General features: G+C 39.6%; 1 protein-coding gene across 9 annotated transcripts in view; it reads right to left on the bottom strand.

Annotated features, from left to right (window-relative positions):
• The window catches only part of tspoap1 (TSPO associated protein 1), a 74148-nt gene that overhangs the window by 17435 nt on the left and 32512 nt on the right, over positions 1-24201 (bottom strand). For 7 of the 9 annotated variants that reach the window (XR_013969813.1, XM_080866155.1, XM_080866149.1 and 4 more), the window contains 14 exons: positions 21736-21843; positions 21361-21489; positions 18637-18813; positions 17764-17946; positions 11666-11830; positions 6189-6272; positions 5958-6047; positions 5706-5828; positions 5515-5619; positions 5229-5279; positions 4433-4465; positions 2263-2443; positions 1690-1794; positions 1070-1275 (listed from right to left, as the gene is read on the bottom strand). Coding sequence is in view for 8 of the 9 variants with exons in the window: in XM_080866155.1 (XP_080722281.1) it covers positions 1070-1275; positions 1690-1794; positions 2263-2443; positions 4433-4465; positions 5229-5279; positions 5515-5619; positions 5706-5828; positions 5958-6047; positions 6189-6272; positions 11666-11830; positions 17764-17946; positions 18637-18813; positions 21361-21489; positions 21736-21843 (1740 nt within the window). In the remaining variant the exon portion in view is untranslated. The remainder of the gene's footprint in view (positions 1-1069; positions 1276-1689; positions 1795-2262; positions 2444-4432; positions 4466-5228; positions 5280-5514; positions 5620-5705; positions 5829-5957; positions 6048-6188; positions 6273-11665; positions 11831-17763; positions 17947-18636; positions 18814-21360; positions 21490-21735; positions 21844-24201) is intronic. The other 2 variants (XM_080866152.1, XM_080866150.1) reach the window with 2 other exon arrangements.

Raw genomic sequence — 24201 nt, 5'->3', positions numbered from 1 at the left:
AAGAAGAAGCAGTTTCCCAGAATTCACAGCGCGGCCCAGCTCAGTTTCCAACAATGGCGGCAGCTAGTTAGTTTTAATATTACTCTTATTATTCTTTCTGGGTCACAAAATAAACGTTTAACATATTTTCAGGCGAGAATGTAGCTGTGTAAACCTCAAATATCTGCTCAGTTTATCAAGACACCACATATTTTCAAAAGCGCGCCGACGTTTTCGGAGACGTCTGTTACCCACTAGCTCGATAGTTAGCCGGGGGCTAGGCTAACTAGAGCCGTGAGAACACCGGACTCCCGGCAAATCGTTTTCAAACCCACCGCCGTCTTTCGCTACTTAGGTTAAATATATATGAGTCACTTAGATAACTTAAACATGTTATTGTTTGGCTTTTTTTAGTATTTTATTTGTTCCTGAGTAAATCGGTTTGGCTGAGATTAAAGTTTTTACACAGCTGAATAAACGTCAAGCAGACAGCTGATTATCAGAAGTGTGAGATGCTCGAGAATTTACTCCGGTGTCCTGTTATATTTTAGATAGCAAGGAGTTTATTAAACTTCACCGAAACAATCTGCAAATTTCATTAAAATTTTATAAACTATCATCTTGTCTTTATTTTTAGTTAGCACATACCTTAAACACTTAAAGCTGTAAGCTAATGATAGTTATATAAGAGCGGATGCTGCTGGTGCAATAAGCTGTACGTTTTACGTCCAATGGATGATGATCTGATTAGTCGACTAATCGGTGACTAGTCGACTATCAAAATAATCGTTTGTGGCAGCTCTACTTCAAACTAACCTATCAACCGTTAGGCTAACTTACTAGATACAGATGGTGGTTTTCAAATGTAGCAGCCACATTAGCTAATGGTGTCAGCTTTAAAACAACTTTACTGTATAACTATAAATTATATTTCATGTAAGACTGTGTTGAAATTTCACATATTTATATCATATTACCATTAATATATGAACCATGTATAAAATAAACAAAAAAACACAAAATGCATGAAAGCATTTTTTCTGATTTGAGAAAAAAGTGATGTACTACACATCGTCTTCACTGCTGGTACCTCGTGAGTTGGGCTTGATTTGTGCGGACTGAGATGGGTGTCAGACTTGGGCGTGAGGTGCGTGGTCTCTGACTTGCTAGAGGAAGAGCCTGACTTGCTGACGCTGATGGTGGGCAGCTCTCGATGCTTGGTGACAGGCGATCGCTCCACCCTGGATAGCCCTGCAGCATGAGGGGTAGCCCCCATGCGTAGTGCAGTGGCCACATCTAGCAAGAGAGAGAGAGGCAGAGGATAATCCACCATCTAGTGAACATACATCAGCCCTCTTACTGCATAACCTGGTTGAATCCACGAGCAGCTAGGCATGTGAAGTCACTGGTTGACATGCAGGGGGCTCAAGGCCTGAACATGGCTGATTAAAAAGAGGAAGGAAAAAAAGTCCTATCTCCATCTGTCAGTGGTCACACTATAAAGACAACATGTTTCACACGAGGACTGTTAAGAGACTTAACGTGCTCCATGCTCCACACACTGACTGTCTCATGCTATGGTGAGATCAGCTCTGTTACGGTGCTGGACTGTTAACGGTGACCGTGCAGGTAAGATGACAGGTCAACGCATGCGGTGCTTTTGTAACACTGTCCAACACATATTATGAGTAACAGAGACGGCGGGCATACCAAGTGGGTCATTGCCCTCGGGGCAGGAGACAGTGTCACCTCCCTCGAGACTCCAAAAGGCTATTTCACCTAGAGTCACCATATCCCATGAGCCACCAGTGCAGTCTAAAACACATGAACATTGTAAGAGAAAAGGGTTGGATATACACAGTAGGAAAGAGTTGGTCTAGATTTGCACTATGTATTTGTTGCTGCTGGGATTGAGGTTACATTATAACACACAAAGGTGGAAAAAGAGAGAATGTCACATTAAGAAGAAGGACTGGGTATTGTGTATTGTGTCCTTATTGTTCAGAAGTCAATGATAAAATATCTCGAAATTAAAATCTGGAGAGATGCATTCCTGATCATTATATATATGGATAATTTTAAAGAACTCTTTTCTATAAGTGGCTCAGTGCTCTTTACCAAGCCATCATCTGTGTCCACTACACCAACTACGATTCTATAACATGAAAGCAAAATTATTGTTAAACAATGATTTGGCAAATTATCTTGAAACAAGACATAGTAAGTCAGATTGTTTGATTTTCCTTTTGGTCATTAAGCAAGTGAAGTGAAGCAACCACTTACCTCGCTCTGTAGTCAGGCCCACCCCGTTGGTCAGAACCGACAGGGTGGGGTTGTTGAGGAGGCTAGAGCTGGCCAGGTCCACCTTTGAGGCCTGCATTCGAAACTTCTCCAACTCTTGGGACAGCAGGCCAAACTGTTCGCTCTGGCTTCGACATTTCTCCTCCAGCTCTCGTACCTTCGACTACACAGAAGGCAGAACCAATATAATGCACACAAACAGTGCCAGTGTGACTTGTGTGAGAGAAAATCCACCTTTCAACACTATTAGATGTGATGTCCTCAATTTGTTAACCAGGTCATTTCAGGTGGAACTGTGTGATGTGTTACCATACTTTAGGTTTCTTCTGGACACACTTTAACCTGATGTCTACAAGCGAATGAGCTTTGCCTAAGTTAGCAGTACAGTGTGTGAATGTTGGGATGTGAGCGGTAAGGTGGATTTTTCCTTTTAATCAGCAATCTATCACCGTCAGTGTCCTGCAGAAACCTTCAATGCAATTAAATCAATTTCCTTAGAAACTATGGAAAAGCTTTTTATGATTAGGGCCACCAGTGTGTGAATGTGTGTGTGAATGGGTGAATGACTGAATGTAGTGTGAAGCGCTTTGGGGTCCTTAGGGACTAATTAAAGCGCTATACAAATGCAGGCCATTTACTTTTGATACATCTGATTTCTTATGTTTATGACTGTTTTGAAAGATGGACAAATAGGACAACAAAATGTGGCAAACACAAATGAATGCATGAAATAACGTAATCCACAACGCAAATATGGGTTTCTGCAAGACAGACAATGTTACAAGTCCCTACATCATTTGTTAGAATCTGCAAAGACAAATGACAAAGACTGGCTGGGTAAATGGAAAGGAAAAAGGGAGGCAGGCAAAGGGGGAGGGGAAACTGGAGTAAAGTATTTATGAGGTGTTACATGTTGCTTCCATTTAACACTCGGCTTGCAATCACTTTTATGACAGCGGGGTAATTTGGCAGAACACTACTTGCTTCTGTCTTACTGGGTTTCTAAATGTAGCTGATTTCACTTCCGGTTGCGGTGGGAGTTTCCTGGCAGGCTGATCTGACAAAAGCCTTCACACGAAAGTGTCTGAACAACATTTCCTGTTAGTGCTCACCTACGCAAAGCCTGTAGTCGATTCTTATCTAGCTGCACTGAGCTGGGGGGTAATGAGTATTAAAACACTGACGCAAATCATTTGTAAAACCTCAGATGAATACTATCAGAAATTTACCAAATTTCCCGGAGGAACCCACCCGAGGGATTAATAAAGTTTTATCTAATCTAATCTAAATGGCAATGAGACTATTTGCGTACATGGAATAAGATTAAACAACCCGATAATTGTAGTAAGTGCTGTCAGTGCAGCTGGGAGTGATAAATGTGTTATACACATACACTAACCCCTAACCCTACACCCCATATGAATGACCTGATTTAAATGCAAATCGGTAACCATAAAAAAAATAAATAAATAAAAGAGAAACGCAACAGCCTCAGATGAGCAACTGTTCACAAGTGAAGCATTTCTGAGGGGCTGTTTTACACTAATTAATGTTGAATAGAGTTCCATCAATTTCAAGGAACTAAATAAAAGCAACTGGGGTTTTGGTGGTTCTAAGGACCAGGGCTGGGTGGAGGTCCTGTTGAGGAGAAGATAAAAAGCTCTTGAACACGAGGTTCAAGAAATACCTGCATGCAGTCCAGTGTACTCTGCTTAGCAAAAAAGGCACAAAGCACAAAGAAAAGATGCAAATGCATGTGTGTGAAGCACTGAAACTGGAAAAGACTAAATTAAATATTAATAGAGTAGAAACACAGCAGTCAGAGTCCAGGTCAGCAAGGAAATCCGCTCACAAGCCAGAATCACTAGAATGTCTCTCAGCCCATAGCAGCCCACACACACACACACACACACACACACACACACACACACACACACACACACACACACACACACCTCATAATCTAGCAAAAACTGTTTTTTAACAGAGTGAGTAAGGCTGGGTGTTTTGTTGGCAAGTAAAACATGGGCTCTTGGGAGGGAAAGAGACTTTCTCCTGTGATGCTTTGGTTTAAATACAGACAGAAAGTGAGAGAAACACAGCCAAGAGGAAGGAAACTAGGCATTTTGAAAACAGAGCAACTATACTCTACCAGCTCTCTCCGCAACACGAGCTGAGTCAACTCCTAAAATAAAATACACACTGCTTTAAGTAACAAACTCTCGCAGCAAAATGAACCGTGAGAAATAAGGAACACAGACAACAGGAATGTAAAGTCATCAACTGTGGATGATGACATTTTTGATTTTTTCCCTCCTTTTTTAGTTTCTTTTTTTTTAATGTTCAGCATCAGCAGCCAATCAGAGGCAGGGGGATTTCAACTGTCATCTGCTATCTGGATTCATTTTGAATTCTTACGCTGACACAGAGAGCAAGCACAAACGTCACAAAGCAGCAGAAGAGCCATCTGTTCAAACGGTTTTCAGGCCTACTAGAGCTACAAAAATATAAGTACTTTCTGCCACAGCTTCTCAGCCAGGTGTTTAGATAAGAATAAAGATCCCAGTAAATTATAATTCCAGGCTTCTTTAGAAGAATGAATCGTCTTTTGACCTACTAAAAAAAGAATGAAATGTCTTTAAACCTACTAAAAACCTGGTGAGAATTTTGCTCTGTTTTAAAAGACAGAAACACTTTATTCAGTGAATTTAAGCTGAAAGGAATACATTAGTGTATGTCACATAGAGACATTTTTTCTTGTTACTCTTTAATGCTTCACTCTTTTGTGGGACACTGCCAGCTTTGGATTTGATCCTAAGTCCTCCTAAATGCTTGAAAGCACCTCAGGGCTATGCAGTCTGGCAGTACAAAAGCGTGGTCTGGCACAGAGTTGTTTTACTTGCTTTTGTGCTTCCCCGTGCAGACATAATAGTGTCACATACACTCACCTCCAGCATCTGAACCACTCCTTCATGCTCCCTCTTGGCGAATAACTGAGCCTGATGATTAAAAAAACATTCAATTCACGGTAAACTTTCATCATAAAATTCACTTTCACAGCATAGCAAGCAGCACTGATAAAATTCTTTATTGGTGCCCAAAGGTTGCCCCCTGCTGGACAAAGTGCCCCATTTTTCTTAACTACACTGAAAGTAACCCACAGGCTATGAGAGCATGACTTTAGCAAGATCGAAACCAAAAAAAACCCCCAAAACTCAAGGCTGTATTTCTTACCCGCTGTAACCTTTTGATTTCATCCTGTTTGAACTTAAGGATAGCCAGTGCTTGCTCATGTTCCAATTCCAGCTGCTGCCTTCGCTCGGCGACCTCTCGCATATGCTGTTCAGAAGGAAAAGAGTTTATCAGCAGGGACACTAAGGAGCAAAACTGACAATAGCGCACCAAGCATCTGACTCAGATAGTACCTTTAGGACCTGCTCTAGGTTCTCCAGTTTGGCACGGAGTCTCTGGTTCTCCTCGAGAACTGAATTGCGTTGAGCGGTCACTTCAGAGAGATCTTCCCTCAGCTCCTCATTCTCAGCCCGAGTCTGGGAAATAGCAGCAGGTTATCCCATCATAGCATTAAGATTGGTTATCACAACTGTCAGTGATGATGACCAAAAACATGATTTTTATACACAAAATAAAACCTATATATCTCGAGCAGCGTCACCGACCTGGTCGAGCAGCTGTGCCTTCCTCCTGAGGAGATCTGCCTCCTCCTTTAGTTGCTCATTTTTGCCTCGCTCATCTTCAAGCTGGCTCTCCTGTTCCAGAAAAACACAAAACCACACTCATACAAACATGCGGAAATCCACGTCTACCCCTCTGCTGTCATTATGCCCATCGCAGCTGTGCTTTAAAGAGAGTATGACAGAAGGAAACAATGGAGCACAAGGTTCACTTACCAAATCCAGACATCTCTTCTGTCGCTTCTTTACTTCATGCTCAAGATTTTCACATTCTTTTCTTTTCTTGCTCAGTTCACTTTCCTGAAACAAGAGAAAAAACAAGGATAGTTACACTTAATCTTTAATTTGGAAACTCAGGTCAGGCTTTAAACTAAAACTCTCAAAATGCACATAATATATCATACAAAAACATAACAATAAATAGGAATCATTTGCATCATGTACATTTTGCAAAATGGGATACAATCCTTGCAGTTTCCATAGTGACCTCTGACAGGACAGCAATGAGGCATTACAAAGCTTAGCATCCTTTAATTATTCTAAATGCAGCTTACATGCAGGAGCAGCATAGGAGAAATCAGCTTATTTCACTGTGGCTCCAGGACCTCAATCAAGCATTACCCCTGTGTTTGTGATGTGGGAGCTACAGGACAGAGGCTAATTGCAGACCACCAGCAGCTGACTGGAAGAGACACTGTACTCTCACCAGGGATGACACAGCAAGACAATAAAGATAATTAAACTACAACCTGTGCTCTGATTTTCTTGATTGTGTTTGAGTTGCGTTCTTTTGAAGGCCTGATTAACAGTCACATTACAGCTGGGAAGCTAAACTACCACATCTGATTGTACTGTGTGGAATTCAAATACAACATGGTCACATTACAAAAACATTTCTCACTGAGCTTCATTGTCACACTAAATGTCTTGTCTCCATGGTGAAGACTACCGCAGGTATCCTTTGATTCACACTTTTGTTCCTTTGTAACTTCCATTAGAATATTTAAAACAGCTATGCCACACATTATAAATATGAAGAAAACAAGACTTTTATTTTGAAAAACAGATGCAACAATGTGACAAGGAGGGGAATTTATTCTTCAGCACGGGGTCCTTTTTCACTCTAAAAATAATGATATTAGCAAGATCATCCTTTCAGAGAATGTTACCTGATCAAAACAGATTAAGTTGCCTGTGTCACTCTGTTAAACTAGAAAGATCACAAAAATTCTTTCCTGTGCAGAGGTCACTTCATCTAAAGTTCAAGGATCAATTTGACAATAAGGGGGAAGAAAATAAAGTTTTGTAAAACATGGACCCAACATCTATCTTATTTCACTGTTAATTATCTTATTAGGATAACACAACTCATAACATAATATGATACTTATTGCTTTTTTTGTACAGTCCCAATCAAAAGTTTAAGACCAGTTGAAAAATGGCAAAATAAAATCATATTTTGCATGGTTGCATCTTAACAATGTTCAAAGTAGGGCTTCAACATGCAACAAGAAGAAATGGGAGTGAGAGAAAACATTTTTTGAGCATGCAATTTATTGAATGAAACTGGCTGTTTTACAGCTGATCAAAAGTTTCCCATATGGAAAAGATATATATAAATCTTATAAAGTTTGTATCTGTCTTGTGTGAAACTTGTATGAAAAGCATACAAGAGTGAAAACAGATAAAGATCTGTGATGGCCAAACCCGTGGCCACACTCTAAAGTCGGTAACTTTTGTATTTTCATTCTTCATTTGAACATAGTAATATATTTTAGTTGCCAATAACTTTATTGATTGGTTTGGATACATTGGTTCTATTTGTAAGCACGCACATTTAGTTTACTTATGTATTCATACTACTTCATTTCTTTGCTTTCTGACTAACCTTTGTCTTTTTATTTCTTACCTGCCATCATCCCTGGGAGTTGCTGGACAAAAGATGGTAGCCAGGGTTTGAAACCATTAAATATGAAGGAAGATAATTGGACTACACCACCACTTCCTGCTGAAGGGGGGAATGTGTGTTTTCTTTACTTTAAAAACAAAGTATTTGTATTTAATTAAATATTTAGGGTTTAATGGGGTTTTTTGATTTTCTTCTTTAGTGTTTAGTTTATTAACAAACTAGATTGTACTGCATTGTTTGTGATTTATGATTGTGTTTGTTTGTTACCCCCTCATGTGTCACAATGGTCTGATCAGCCATTATATATACCCTTGTATGTCATTTCATGTTTAGGTCAATTATGTATGTTTGAGCAGTCATTTGGTCTGTTAAGTTTGCAGTTGTTGCTGGAGTTCAGTTTTGTTTCTTTGACCTCTTTTATGAGCTCAACATTTATTACTCTTGTGAATATAATTTTTGGGGGTTGAATAAATGGAAACTATATTTTTCTAATAATTCCTGGGACTCCTGTTTTTCAACTCGGTCCATCACAAGATCTCTTGAAAAATTATATAAATGAAACTTGTATGTTTTGGATACTTACTAAAACAATATATGAAAGTGATGAGAAAGTGGCCACTTTCATGAGTAAATCATATAAGTTTTTACTATTTCTTTTCCATATGGGTTAGGACCACATGCCTAATCTGTGCAAAAATGTGGATTCATTGTCATTTTCTATCAGGTAGTCACGTCAGGTAGTCACACGTTCAAAAAGCCTTTCCCTTTTTGAACGTGGTCAGGTTGTTGAACTGTATAAGTAGGGTCTCTCGCAGCGCGCCATTGCTGCTGAGGTGAGATGCAGTAAGACAGTCATTTGGAATTTCTTAAATGATCCTGAGGGTTATGGAACAAAAAAGTAAAGTGGAAGACCCCAAAAAATTTCAACAGCACTGAGCAAGAGGATCCAATTGCCTGTCTGTCAAGACACTGGACAATCCTCGACCCAAATTAAGGCTGTTACTGGTGCCGACTGCAGCCCTGCAACCATCAGATGGCATCTAAGTCTGAATGGCTTCAAAAACAAAAAATATCTTCAAAGGCCTTGTCTTCTTGAATGGCACAGAACAGTTTGGAAGAGGAATTATCAATGAAATCTGAGTTTCTGTCACATCAGCCTCCTAAGACAGTCTCCAAGAAAAGAAAGGCTTGTTTGCTCTATGGCACACAACTGCAATGTTTAAACTTTGCTAAACAACACGAAAAGAAGTCCGGTGAAACCTGGAAGCACCTCCTTGGTTCAGCTGAGACTAAGATGAAATTGTTCGAGTCAGGACAAACACAGTGAATGCACAGTCCTGCCATTAACACTCTGAGATGAGTGTGCAATAACAGTTGAGCTGAATGTAAACATTATAGCCAAATGTTGGCTGACAAAGATGACTCTTTGTCATCCTCAGTCTTCTGGCTGAGGAGGAATAGTCCAGGCTGATAATCACACGAGGCTTCCCAAAGAAGAAAAGAGTGAAAACCATCACAGGGACAGGAATGTTACCCAACTTTAAACCAATAGCTTATCAATGACATATTTTCAAAAAGGTAGCAGATAGCAGGTTTAAAAATGTTCTCTGATGAATGGCAGAACAATCCATGCAGCACTTAAGGAATGTTGGTATACTGACATATTAAAAGGTAAAGTGAAGTAAAGTTTGTCACTTGTGTGAACACGTGACACATGCACAAGTGACCTCCACAAACAAAACAAACAATCACACATGTCATGTAATCATATCTTGTGGGGACATCTAATTGACATAATGCTTTCCCTAGCCACTTACCCTTACCATAACCATAACCCACTTGTAACCCTGTCACTAAAACCACATTTTGAGTCTCAAAAATGCCTTCAGACTTGAGGGGACTGGAATTTTGGTCTCCATAAGGGCTGTTCGTCCCCACAAATATGTGTGTGTGTGTGTGTGTGTGTGTGTGTGTGTGTGTGTGTGTGTGTGTGTGTGTGTGTGTTCACACACACACACACACACACACACACACACACACACACACACACACACACACACACACACACTTGAATAGCAATACAATACATCACCACCAAAGTCAGTACAATAAAACCAATCATAAAAAAACAACATAAACCAGAGAGTAAAAGAGCTTACAGCCCAGGTATTTACCTTCTAAACAAATAAAGATATCTGCACCAGTAATTGACACAGAAGATGATGATGATGATAATGAAGGAAATTCAGCATTTAAGGAGGACCTACGGCCAATGTGTTATTAATTGTATGCAAATACTTCATAGTCAAACAGGATCTACAGGCCTGCAGGCTAAAGATTAAATTCTCTTTAAAACAAAATCTGCTACCATCCAAGCAGGCCTGTGTGTTCTTCTTAATGCACAGTAGTGCACTTATGACAGTGCTACATTAGCATGCCAACATGCACTCAATGACAGTGCTAGTGCTAGCATGCTAACATTTGCACTAAACACAAAGAACAGCTCAGCCTGAGAGTACTGCCATCTGTTTTGGCGATATTTGGTGACAAATCAAAGCATTAAGCAAATTAAGATTATGACTTAATGATGAAGCTAGATGAAAACAAACTAAGGAATTCATTCTCTGGACAAGATCAATATCAATGGAAAATTCCAAAGCACTCCTTTCCATATCTGTCGAGATATTTCAGTCTGGACTAAAGCAGTGATCTGACTGTTGTCACTAGTAAAGCTAAAAATATTACCTGCATGGTGATCACCTTCTGATCAATCTCAGTGTTTACTCTGCTGTTATGATATATTCCACTGCCAAGATACCACTTCCTCCTTGGACTAATAGTCACTTTATGAAGAAACTAGTTATGTATGGGGTAAGGCTTCACCAGCTATTTGTCAAACAAAACACTGTGGAGAAAACGAGTGAACTGAACTCAACTGAATAGCCAAGTTGCACTTTACTTACATATATGAATTTAAAAGAATTTAATCAATGGACAAAAAAGATTTGTGTCATCAATTCAGTTTCCATCCAAATGTGATTTGTTTTGTGAGGCAAATCTTGACCACTGACCAACAGAATATAATCAGTTTATTGTTGAATTAAAGTAAATGTTTGTGTCAAAGGTAATGAAATTGCCTTCAGCTGTTCCTGATATATCACATGTAACTTATCTGATGTTTTTTGTCCAATATGTTGCATTTTTTATTCTGAGAAAAAATGCAGAGCTGAAGGAAATAAGGTCTATTTATGCTTTGTATCCTACTTGAAGCATCAGAAAGGGTGATGTGCTACTTTTCCAAAGGACAAGATCAAAATAATCCCAGCATTACATAACAAATCTGACTGTAAATTTTCCTTCAGTGGAAGTCAGCTCAGTCACAGCACTGATATCCTTGCTTCAGTTTCAAATAAAAATACAAACATAGAACCCTCCCTATAATTACACTCAATATGTAGATTTAGCCAAAGGGAGGTGTGTAAGAATGACTTTGGAGACAGGGAATGACTTGAAAGCCATTCAGGTGACATCTAATAACAGTCTGTATTACTAACTCTTAAATATCAGCAAGCAGCTCTATTATGCACATAGCATTTGAACATGATGAATATTTAGCAGGTTATTAAATACAAACTGCTTTGTTAAGATTTCCCATCTTCATTAAGACAGTAAACTGACATTTGCAACAGAAAAGGCTTGCTGGTGGAGTAAAGTGTCCCTTAATTTACAGTGTAATGATTGGTCTGAGAAAAGGGAAATGAAAACTACAGTCCTCTTCACTTACCAGAAACTGTAGATGCTGCTTCTCTGTGTTTTCCTCCTTATGGGAGGGGGGCGGGCTAAGGCCCAGTATGGGCGTCACTCGCAGCCCCGACTCCTCTTCTCCGGGAGCTCTCTCAGACCTGGATGGAGCTTCATCTAATACCACACACGGGGTCTCTCCTACAACCTGAGAGACAGGAGGAATCATTCACTTTACATGTAAAAGTAAAAAAATAGAAAAAGAAGAAGAAAAAATACAGTTCTGACACAGCTACAGAATGGGGAGCAAATGTATAACTGTCAACTGTTAAGTAACCTTTACACTCGCATCCCCCACTGTGAAACAGGGATTATTAACAAGCCTCCTTCCCAGTGTTCCATCTACAATCAATGAGTAATCCAGGGGGATTCCCTCTGGCTTCCAACAAGACTAGAACACACTAGCGGGAAGGCTGTCCTATCTAATTAGGCTGCGTGCAATGACTGGACTGTTTCACAGCAGGTTACACTTCTGAAACAGTCACATATTTATCCTCATACACTGTATGATCCTTCTAATGAATATCCAGGTGGGGGGGGACAGGCTAACACTGGTTAAAGGTTAAGAGTTGGGAATCAGTATCTAATTTTAGAGCAAACCTACTTATGCCTAGAGAACTGTGCTAGTGTAGCCAAGGCCAGGACCCAATAACAGGATCAAAGGCGCTCTGCCACGTGCAGCAAAAGGGATCTCTCCTTTACAATCTCTTTGCTTTTAAACTGGAAGACTATTACTATGGACATTAGACGCACCAGTTTAAGATAGGATTCACCTGGGGATCAGCAGACTACTTCAGGAATTCATATGCTGTATGAAAAACATTTACAGCCACAAAAAACAGTAAGATCTATACCATATATATCTCTCTCTCTTTATATATATATATATATATATATATATATATATATATATATATATATATATATATATATATATATATATATATGTGTGTGTGTGTGTGTGTGTGTGTGTGTGTGTGTGTAAGATTCTGTTTGAAAAAAAGTGTTTTTGCTTTTGATTTGTGCAAAGTTTGCATCAGCTGTCTCTAGAGAAGAATGATGTGGTAGTATATTCACAAGATGAAGATGCTCTTGGACCTTATTATGTTAAGAAACTATTCAAATGAGATAAGGGTGACTCTTGCCCACAACCGCTGCATACGATAACAAAGAAAGTGAGCTAAAACTGAAACCAAATGATCTCCAGACTCGTCCATCATGAACAGAAGCGTTCCTGTTGTAGTTTCACTAAGAACTATGACAAGATTATGATAGGACCTTCGCCTTGAATGACTAGAAGTATTGTCTTCTGGCAGCTGTATGCAGTCAACATTATTTTTAGAAAACACAAGCTGTCACTAAAAACAACATGCCAGTAACGGAATAAGTGTTCTAAACTGGAGACAGCTCTTTTTTGTATAAAGCAGCTGATTCTCTCTACTGGATACTAGACATCAAGATACTCATTTCACAGCATCAACACCATCATCTGCAGCATGAAAATAGCATTCTGACACCACACTATTAGTTTCCCCCACCTTTTTTTTTTTTTTAAAGAAGCCGTTCAGGCTGCACGGTGGATACAGACTATGGGGTTCAAAAGTCATTGTGACAGAATCTAATCAGTGGCATGCCTGTGAAGTTAAGCAAAGCCACCCCTGGTTTATCTGTTGGATACAAGGCCAGATGGTGTTAGTAGTGGTGACGAAAGGCCAGCAGGAGGCACTAAATCCATTGGCCCCCGGTCAAAAAAAGTGCCCAGGAAAGAGGGCTTTAAATAGGCTCGCTGCTGTTTTTTGTTCGCCTTGTTCCTTTTGGTGGTCATTTAACATCCCATCATGACCCTCTCAAGTGAGGACAGGCTAGATGATCCCATCATCCTGGCAAAATTCCCATCTTTGTAACTGGTCTGACATAATTAAACTAGTCAGTCTTCTTGTCATTTGTAATTAGCTTGCAGGAGTACACGCCCATTCAGTGGGTTGGCTTAATAAGTGTGTGGAGTTTCTGCTACAACCTGGCAGCCATACAGCATGGTGGGTGAGGTACACTCTAACTCTTCTATCAACTTTTTTTTAACATAATAGTCCACTTGTGCTTGCATGCTACATACCTGAACTCTACTCTTTCATTATTAAACAACACACTTTATCAAAAGTAGTGACTGTGTTTGCGGTGTTTTCATGAAAAAAATGTTGTTTACAGTGATAAATCAGGAGGTTTACATTATTTTTAAAATACAGGTCAAGCTCCCTAAAAGAGCAAGCCTTTATCTAAAGAGATGATGGTTCAAAGCAAATATAATAAGAGTTCATGCGATGTGTGATATAATTCTGACATGGTTTTGGCGAATGAGCACAGAGAGGCGAATATTACATAATGCCACATTTATGCACTGTTGTGGGGAATAAAGCGGCTGTCAGACTGACAGAGAGCATTAGAGCACAGCTTAGGCTATTATGAATCATTTCAAAGGTTTATATGCCAACACACTAACCTAACAAAACTTACTATGACCTAACAGGCTGTTCTTGTTTTAGAGATTTTGCTTAGATATGGTGTTGAGTTTCGGTCTCTATTATACAGACAATTAAGAGGATAGGTCAACTCAGCCCAGGGAGTCTTTGCATCTTGGCCTATATACAGCAGCAAAACTATAACTTAATTAGAGACAAACCCTAGACATTAATGCTCTCTTTACTGTGTTATTGTGGGGTTTTTCCCATATGATGATGATGATTATGAAATGCTTTGTCAGAGGCAGGCGGTACCCACGCAACAGTATTAATTATACCTGGTAAGTATTACATAACAGGTGTTCTAGCCCTTTATTCCAATTAAATACATGAGAATTCTCACTTGTTTAACTGAGAAACACTGAATTTAGTTTGAAAAAATATCAAAAGTAAATCCTGCAACAAAAAACTAAAATAAAAAAACCCTCTGAGCATCGTATTTACTTAAACAAGTGAAGGAAAGAATCGTCAGTTTTTTCAATCCAACCACCTAAGCGAAGAAATGCTACTTATCTTAAGCCACTTTTATTTATTTAAATTTATGGCTGGATATTTCGTTGAGAGACAGAGTAAATCAAATCAGGGCATGATGTGAGTTACCTATAGGAAATTTCTCTCTAGAGGGTTTTTTAACACATCTGCAAGAAATTATATCAAATACATGGCTTGGAGTTTCTGGGTGACAAACTAGTCCAATTTTAAGATGCAGTGGTTTGCATCTGCCCAATTTAAATTTGAAAAGTAAAAACTTTGGGTAGTTATGTCCCACATTTAGTGAGCACACATTATCTCTGCTGCAAGTAGTCATATCAGCTATCCGCAATAAAACGCTGATGTTACACATTCTCAGTTTTTATCTGAGCCAGTTGGGAAAACAAACTCAATATAACACAGACTAGCAGATCATAAATGGTCATATGCTCTAGTAAAATCATCCTTTGATAATGTCTACAATTTCAGGGGTCCGACTCTCTGTGAAAAGTCTAATTAAATATGAGATCAATAATCCAAGCGGACTGAACTTCAGTTTAGAATAAGGAGCTTCCATATTTGTAGAAAGAAGATATTAGAAAATATCCAGATCCAAGTCAGGAGTTTTTTGTTACTTCAAGACAGTGGTTAAATTACTTCTCTTTAACAGCCACAGGCTGTGAACATCAGTTAGACTAATACTCCAACCTCTGTCATCTACAGATTTCAACTGGATGCTTGATAATTTAGTTATTTAGAAACTTTTAAGTTGAATCCTTCTGGATAACACATGGAAATAGCTATGCAGTGAGCCTGAGAGGTTGAATGTATCATTAATCAAGCACAATGCAACCTTATCCTTTCTCTTTTCATCAGTAATGTCAAAAAAAGATTTTGAATTCCATCTACCATTTTTAATACATTCAAGGCCAAGCTTACATGCAACATAGATGTATAACTGATCAAGCGCTTGTCAAGTGGTAGTGTTTGTCTGACCCTGCAGAAATCAGAAACACTGTCTTATCCAACTGCACATTCAAACTGAGGTGAATCAAGTAATGACTGTTTAAATAAAAAAAGAGTCCCTAAATAAAGTCAAGAACGAAAATTAAATTAGTTAAGTAAATACTCAAATCCTACAGGATGTGTAAACACAGTCATGTAAGTCATTTACCAATAAATGACCTGATGAAGGAAGCAGGCGCACCTAGCGTCTGTTTTATGCTGAGACTACAGCATGTTTGCCTCTTGTGTTTGTATCAGACCAGGCCCTAGCTCAGACAGCCCACCTCTCCTCACACCCTGCCTCACATGATGAGGTATGGACACTTCACACTGATGTGGTCCATGTATATTAAAGTACACCCTGGGGCCATGCGTACTAAAGCAGGGTCAGATCACATTCAGCAGGCCCTGAATGCCATAAGCACATTGGTGTAATCCCTGCCGACTACTGAAACGGGTAACTGGATCACTTCTTTTAAAAGCACCTTAATGGATTGGCCTGGCCGTTGATTTTCTTTTTTAATACGGAACATATCGATGTCCACCAATCAAACGCTGCAGCACCATGTCACTAAGTCTGTCTGTCTAAATTCTACATCTGGAAGCTGTGAATATGACTGTTACAAAACTGGGTTGACAGGCTGCCCTTGACTAGGCCTCACGCTTGCTCCGTCTTTCTGCACTGTAAGAAAGTGGCAGTCCATCATAGACAAGGGTGGGATTTAGGACAGGATTTACTGAAATTAATATTTAAAAAAAAAAAGCAAAAAATAAAAGCTATAAGTCCTTAAAGACAAATCCCTTTAGATACAACTCAAGTCGGAATAGTAAGATGGGGCATGTAACAGCATAAGCAGCTGATTTTAATATCTAACGCAAATGAAACACCAGCTGCCTCGAGCCAGTTCTCTCACCCTCCCAATATGTCATGACACTGACTCATTTTCAGTGTCAAGTCTCAACTTTGAGTCCTGCACGGCTTCAAGCACACACACATACATATGAAGTTAGCCCAGAAGCACTACAAGAGACAGACCTTACTAAGTCCCAGAGACAGCAAAACTCACAAGATGACCTACCCCTTTCGTGTGATCTGTGGCAACGTCAAGGGTTCCTTTGGCCTGCTAGTTATCCAGAGCAGGGCGAGATAGAAAAGTCTTTACTGCGGCTGGAGTCTTACCTACCACCCAAAACCCTCTCACCGCTGCCACAGCAACAGCGAGCGGATTACTGGACTGTACCATTCTGTTGTTAGAGGGGATTAGAGTTCACACAACATGGCCCCTTTCTGGGTGTGCGTGTGCCACTGGCAGTGCGTGTTTGCGTCCCACAAATGAGAGATTACCACAATCGGCATTCTCATTTGAGCTCCACAGGCAGAGAATTTACTTCACTCCACAGGCAGTGAAAAATTTTACAAAAAATAAAGAAACATTATTAGATGTATGCATTTAAATGACATGGATAGGATGCAACTGTACCTCTAAAATTGACCAGAGCAATGACATTTTTCTCTGTTACAGATGTTAAGCGATAAAGAATGAATTTTACCATTACAATAATCCACATGCTGCATTAAGAAACCTTTTCCTATATTTAGGTGATATGTGTATTTTTATACTTTCCAGCCAGTGACTAATATCCAGAGCATCCCTCCTCTGGAGTAGAGCTGTTTCTAAGAACTGAAAACAGCATTAAATGCACAGAAGATCAGAGTGTAGGACTTTTGTGTCTTTGATCAGGCCCAAGTTCAAGAGAGGGAATCATATCATTATAGCCTGTGACAGATTAGTATAGAGTCCAACAACAAGCCATTATATAACACTGGAAAACATCCATGACAACATAAACAAACCCTGAGTTTCGGGACTCACAGCGTTATGTTTTACATTCCTATAATTCCAACTACACTCTGAGACCATAAATGTTTCTAGATTTAACTACATGATGGGGCCTGTTTGTAATAGCTAATTTTATCTCACTTTTAATGTGCATAAACAGAGTTCACTTGCCTTTTTAAAGCTGATTAAGACCAACAGGGGTCAGTGCAGAGTCTGAATGGTTTCTGGTGTGATGAAAATGACTTTACCTTCTTTCGCCCTTCCTCCTTCACATTTTCCCCACTCTTCTCTGCAGCATCGTGGTCAGGAATATGGTCATGCTGCTTTCTGGATGATGTGACCGACACTTGCCTTTGCAGCCGCAGCACCTCCTTCTGAGACTCCCTAAAAAGCTTCTCAAATTCCCCTCTACCAGATGGAATAGGGGAGCCCTGCATACACACACACACACACACACACACACACACACACACACACACACACACACACACACACACACACACATATATATATATATATATATATATATATATATATATGTGTGTGTGTATATATATATATATATATATATATATATGTGTGTGTGTGTGTACATCCATTAAACACAGCCACAAGACAACAGTTTCAGTTTAGCACATTATTGTTTGTGTTGTTTTCAAACTGCATCCTGCAGGTACTAAATATTAAATTAAAGAATAAAAGAATATGGATGTTCCACTACAGTTTCCGATAAACACAAGAGTCAGCACATTTTTATTATGTCAATGTACAGCTAACCCTGCAACATCCAGTATTATGAAACCCAACAGATGTTCACACTCAAGAGAATAAGCTTTTAAGTCACTGGTAATTAAGAACAGCCTATTCCTGCAATGTCATCTATCTAGACATCAGCAGTGACGCAGCCTTTGCAACAGGGGCTTAAGAGGAGGTTAGGATGAGCAGTACCCATGCTGTCCAGCAGAGAGCAGGCTTGTGGCAGTGGTGACAATGAGGTTGGTAGATGGAATACTGCTTAAAACTTTAAATCAGCTTTCAGCTGAGAAATTGAGGCCAAATTAGTGCCCACATTTCAATCTAGGCTGGATGAATTTACTCAGCAGGAGATGAGTTATAAATACCTTAGTGATACCCAGCCGAGCCTCCAGCTCTCTGCATTCCTGCTGCAGGGCAGCAATTTCCTTGTCTTTAGAGAGCAGTACATCGGCATGCTGGGCCAGGTCCCGAGCTCGCTGACGGGCAAATGCCCTCTTGTACTGTTCAACTGACCCAGGTCTCATCAAAGATGGGGAATTGACCTGCAAAGAAAATACATATTCATCAGCAGAAACATTGGAATACAGTCCTGAAGACACATGAGATATGAGTGGAAACTAAGGGGATCAACAGTTGTAAAAAGAACTGGATTCAGCAGAATACTTTTAAACTTTCCAAGTCTCATTCTGGTCTGCAGGAATGCTCTTGTGGAATATTAGTACTGGCACTGGTAGCTCACTGATTAATCAATAGGCAAAGACCAGCAAAGGACAGCACCAAGCCAATCAGTTCCAGTGCAGTCTTTGTTGGTGTAGTTTTACCACAACTGATTTATATCTTTCGGCATGGCTCTGCTCTGGAACTCTCCCACCCTTTGATGCACATACATAGAAAGTCAGGGAGCATGTCCTATATGTGATCTGCCATGTGGATGCATAAGAGAGTATCAGCTGACTTATCCAGTGATTTGAACTGGCACTGAGATGAGCTGATCTATCATGATTATGTCTGGCGTTGATGTCATGGGCTGTCTGACTATTCTAACTCTAACTCTGGATAATGGTGTGGTATGTAATTTAATAGATTCATCAACTAGAATGGCAGCTTCACTGATAATCTGTAATTCATACCAAGATCCTTGATTGTATTGTATTGTATCTTTAGTTTGAACATGTTAAAAAAGATTGTTTTAATAATCCCAGTAACACATCAAAGATATACAAATTTACAGATATATATACTTAAATAAACATACTTGTGCACCCACACACACACTTATATATACATCCCTATTGTGAAAGTAGTGGGTGAGAGCACCCAATCAAAGCCCGACCTCCTCCCTGTACTTTGCAAAAACCATATTTTTGAACCGTTTTTTAAACTGAGTCATACTGGGACTTTGCTTCAGTTCTTTACTTAGTCTATTCCACAGCTTCACTCCACACACAGAGATGCAAAAACTTGCTAGTGTTGTACGGATGCAGGGATGTTTTAAATTTAATCCCCCCCCTCAAATTGTATCCCCCATTCCCTTTTAGAAAACAATTTTAGAATATTGTCAGGAAGTAGGTTGTTTATAGCGTTATATATAATTTGTGCAGTGAGAAAATGAACCAGATCTGTGAATTTTAGTATTTTTAATTGTAAAAATAGTGGATTTGTATAATCTCTGTAACCAGTTTTATGGATTATCCATATGTTGCTTATCAAACATAGTGCTTTTTAATCATAAGTGAAATTTTCTAACTATAAAACAGTACTGAATAAACAGTGTAGGTGCCAATGATGACTATGTATAAGATGGTTTCAGTGTCTAATGTCTGTTATGTTAAAAAATCACTAAACAGAGAACAGGCATCTAAAGCTACTGCTGTATATCATAAGGAAGCAAAGGGCATACAGATATACATTTTTCTGATGCTGTATATTTCCCCTATTTCCTACCTGTGGGACTATTAAAGGTTTTCTTATCTTATCTTATCTTATCTTATCTTATCTTATCTTAAAGGCCGGTCCATGAAAATATTGTCGGACATAAACCAGTCCATGGTGCAAAAAAGGTTGGGGACCACTGGTATAGATGATATCTAACTAACAACCAGTACTTGTCCATCTGACAGTGCAGCTACTATCTGATGACAGCTCACTAAAAAGGCTTTTCATTAGACCAACTCATACAGTCCACAACAGGCACTGATCACCTATTACAATAGGAATATAATATAATATAATAGGATTACTTAGCAGAAGAAGTGCTGTCTCTTATCCTGCAAACACTGCATCGTGAAGAAAAAGAGGAAGTCCATTGGACAGTGCAGTTCTCAGATTTACAGTATTCATGAGCTGTCTCATTAGCAATAACAATGCATGGCCAGAAGGATTTAGTATTTGACAACTGTGTTTAGTTTCTGCAGTCTTTTGCTAGATCTCTTTAATAAAAGTGTATATTACATCTTATGGAACTTCTTTGTTTGAAAACGTTTTCTTTTGTATCTCATTTCTATGCATTACAATATTTGGTGTACAAGGCTGCTTTTATTCATGTAAGAAAAGAAGATCACACACTGCACAACTCAAATTTTTACATATTTAATAAATAGTGTGTGAGGTGTTAATTCATTTTGTCATGTTTTCTTGTGTTGAGAATTTTTTTTTTGTACCCTTTTATTCACATGCTCTGTGACTCTGTTTCTATCTTGTTATCAGGCATTATGACAATGTGATTTGGACTGATAAGGAGTCACTTGCTGCATGTGTGTGGTAGTACAGCAGGTACAGCAGGTCTACTAATCAGAAGTATGGTGGTTTGATCTCTGGCTGCTCCAATCTGCATGCCTTGGGCAAAATACTAAATCTCAATTTACTCGTGTGAGTGTGTGAATGTTAGATAGAAAACACTTAAGCACTTAAGAAAAAGTGCTTGTATGAATTGGTGAATGAGGCATGTCGTATGTGTTCTCAGGTAGAGTAGAAATGCACTATATAAAAACCGTGTACATGTACCATTGGTTCAGAGTCACTGCAGCCACACTGTTGGGCGACTCAGTTCGCTGTGGGAATGTTTGAGCTATTTTATATGTGCTGCATACCACTTTGAGGTTGGCCTCCTGCAGTTTCCGAGCCCTCTCTTCCAACCTCTTTGCAAGAACAGCCAGCTCTGTGTTCTTTCTCCTCAGCCGCCTGACCTTCTCCTCAGTCTCTGGGGCACTGCTCTTCCGCTAAACAAAAAAGGGATGCAGCAAATGCTAACACAGCAGCGGCAAAAAAATAAATCACGCAGTTATTCAGAAAGGCTTAATAATGATTCAAATCTGCAAGTTGGAACTCAAACACCTGCATAAAATGACTGAAGAAAAGAAGCAAAGGGAGTTAGATCTTTTTGTTCACCGTCTGTGCACCTGGCCTACTTTCTTACAAAACCTTCACTCAAGTCTACACGCCCTCTGTTATATTTTTAGTCTTACCAGCAGACCATTCTCCTCCCTTAGTGTGGCACAAGTCTTCTCCAGCTCATCCAGGGCTCGCAGAAGTTCAGAATTCTGACGCACCAGGAACCCATAGTCAGTACCATTCTGGAAAAAACAAAATGACACCAAAAACAGATGCAGAGTTTACCATCTACTGCACAGCTGTTTGTTTTGTCTCCTTCAGTTAAAATGTGAAAATAAGGGATTGGTTTTCATTCTGGCTTAATCCATGTTTTATATCTAACATGCAGAAAACCTCCTCTGCTGTCAGCCACTGTTTACACAGCACTGTCTAATGGTGACTGACAGATGACATCTCACTGAAAAGGCTTTTCATTAGACCAACTCATTCAGTCCAGAACAGGCACTGATCACCTATTATAATAGACCAACTCGGCAGAAGAAGTGTTGTCTCCTATTCTGCAACACTGCATCATGAAGAAGAAGACAAAAATCTTGAGATAGCCTACAACCTTTTCCACCCGTCACATTCTCATATAACAACTTAGCTTCTTCCTTGAAATGCCCATTAAAAAAAACAAATACACAAATTAACTGATACTTTAACTCTCTTAAGCAATTTTTGATTTTAGCTGTCCCTCCTAATGACCCAAAGCCACTTTAGTGCTAAGCTCATCTTTGTTACAGAGATTTTTGCTAACTCTGAATTTTTATGTTTCGGGCTATAAGCCGCTACTTTTTGCACAAGCTTTGAACCCTGCGGCTTTTAGTCAGGTGCGTCTTTTCTATGGATCGTCCATGATTTTTGTGATATCGTAAGAGGATTTGTTTTGGTTGTTCCGCTGTTGTACGGCACTACGTTGCCTGGCGGAAGGGCATGTGATCAGACACACAAGAGTACAAGAGTGGTATGCTGGTCACATGTCCGTCCGTAGCGCGAAAGATAAACTTGATTAGCAAGAGCAAGAGGGGTATTACAGGAGCAAAGGAAGCTTTCATTCACAAACCCTCAGTATGGCAAACAAAAGAAATGCATATGATGCAGCTTTCAAATTAAAGGCAGTCGATTTGGCACTCAGCAAGGGAAATAGAGCTGCTGCACGTACCCTTGGTATAAACGAATCAATGGTGAGACATTGGAGACGCCAGCGTGATGAACTGGCTCTGTGCAAAAAGACGAAAAAAGCTTTCACAGGAAATAAGAGCAGATGGCCCAAACTTGAAGACTGTATTGAAGACTGGGTGAACACACAGAGAGCAAACGGGCGAGGTGTTTCAACAGTGCAGATCCAACTAAAAGCCAAAACAGTCGCCAACAGTCGAAGATAGAAAATTTCAGAGGTAGTGCCGTTGACATTTGACCTGCCCCTCACTAGGACTGTTAACAAGCAAGGCGAATCAACCATCACGGTGAGAACCACTGGCCATGAGAGAATGAATTTCACTTGTGTGCTGGGCTGCACAGCATCAGGGTTTAAACTTCTGCCAATGGTGATCTTTAAGCGGATGACTATGCCAAGAGAAGAGATCCCAAGCGGCATCTCTGTTAAGGTCAACAAGAATGGGTGGATGGTGGAAAGCGTAATGAAGGAATGGCTGCAAGAGTGCTATGGAGAAGTGTGAAAACATCCACGATCACCAAAGGATTTCGAAGGGCTGGACTGCTGCGTGATGGAGAGGAGGACACTGCCACGGCCCTTCAGAGGGTGTTCGACTCTGACACTGACAACGAGGATTTCTTTGGTTTTGAAAGTGACAACGAAGGAGAGAAGCGGAGAGTGGATGATGAAGCCATCCTGAGCCTGTTCGTTTCCGACACTGGAGAAGAGGACTTTATGGATTTTAGTGCGCAGGAAGAAGAGAAAGATGGTGGTGAATGACTGACTTTTCTTCTTGTTAAAGCCGTGTTACTGCACCTGAGCCTAAAAGGTAGGCCAAATCTCTTTTTCTGGTGTGCTGTAGGTTATTGTTATACACTACATTTGTTACTCGTTTATAAAGCCCAGTACATGTTTCGTACTTGTAATTACCGTTACTTGTGCATATACGTAAAAAGTTATGCAAATATGTACCGGTAACTTGTTTTTCAAAATATTAATACAAGGGATGTGGTCCCAAACAGCCTGACAATTCCCTTTGTGCATATTTGTGCATATTCTCTTACATATGGTAAGTAAACATTAAAACACCTGCGGCTTTTAGTCAGGTGCGGCTAATGTATGTACAAAACAGGAGTTTCCCCTGATTTTAGCTTGTGCGGCTAATATTCAGGTGCGCTTTGTAGTCCAGGAAATACGGTACTAATTCTGCCACAACTTTTTATTTATTTGGTTATATTTTAACACAATTTATGCTGAGAAATTGTATTCTACAATCTGTCAATTTCCATAGTGTTTTCCCCCATTTTTTCTTTCTTTCTATAGAAGATGTTGGTTTCAAAATTACTTTAACAATAAATAAACCAAGTAAATGGGGTTCAGTTTTGTTTTTATTTCACAGTGT

Source organism: Rhamphochromis sp. 'chilingali' (genome assembly GCF_963969265.1).
Source record: "Rhamphochromis sp. 'chilingali' genome assembly, chromosome: 19".
Taxonomy (NCBI): Eukaryota; Metazoa; Chordata; class Actinopteri; order Cichliformes; family Cichlidae; genus Rhamphochromis; species Rhamphochromis sp. 'chilingali'.
The sequence above is the reverse complement of the archived record's forward strand: the minus strand, read 5'-3'. Positions and strand labels throughout refer to the sequence as shown.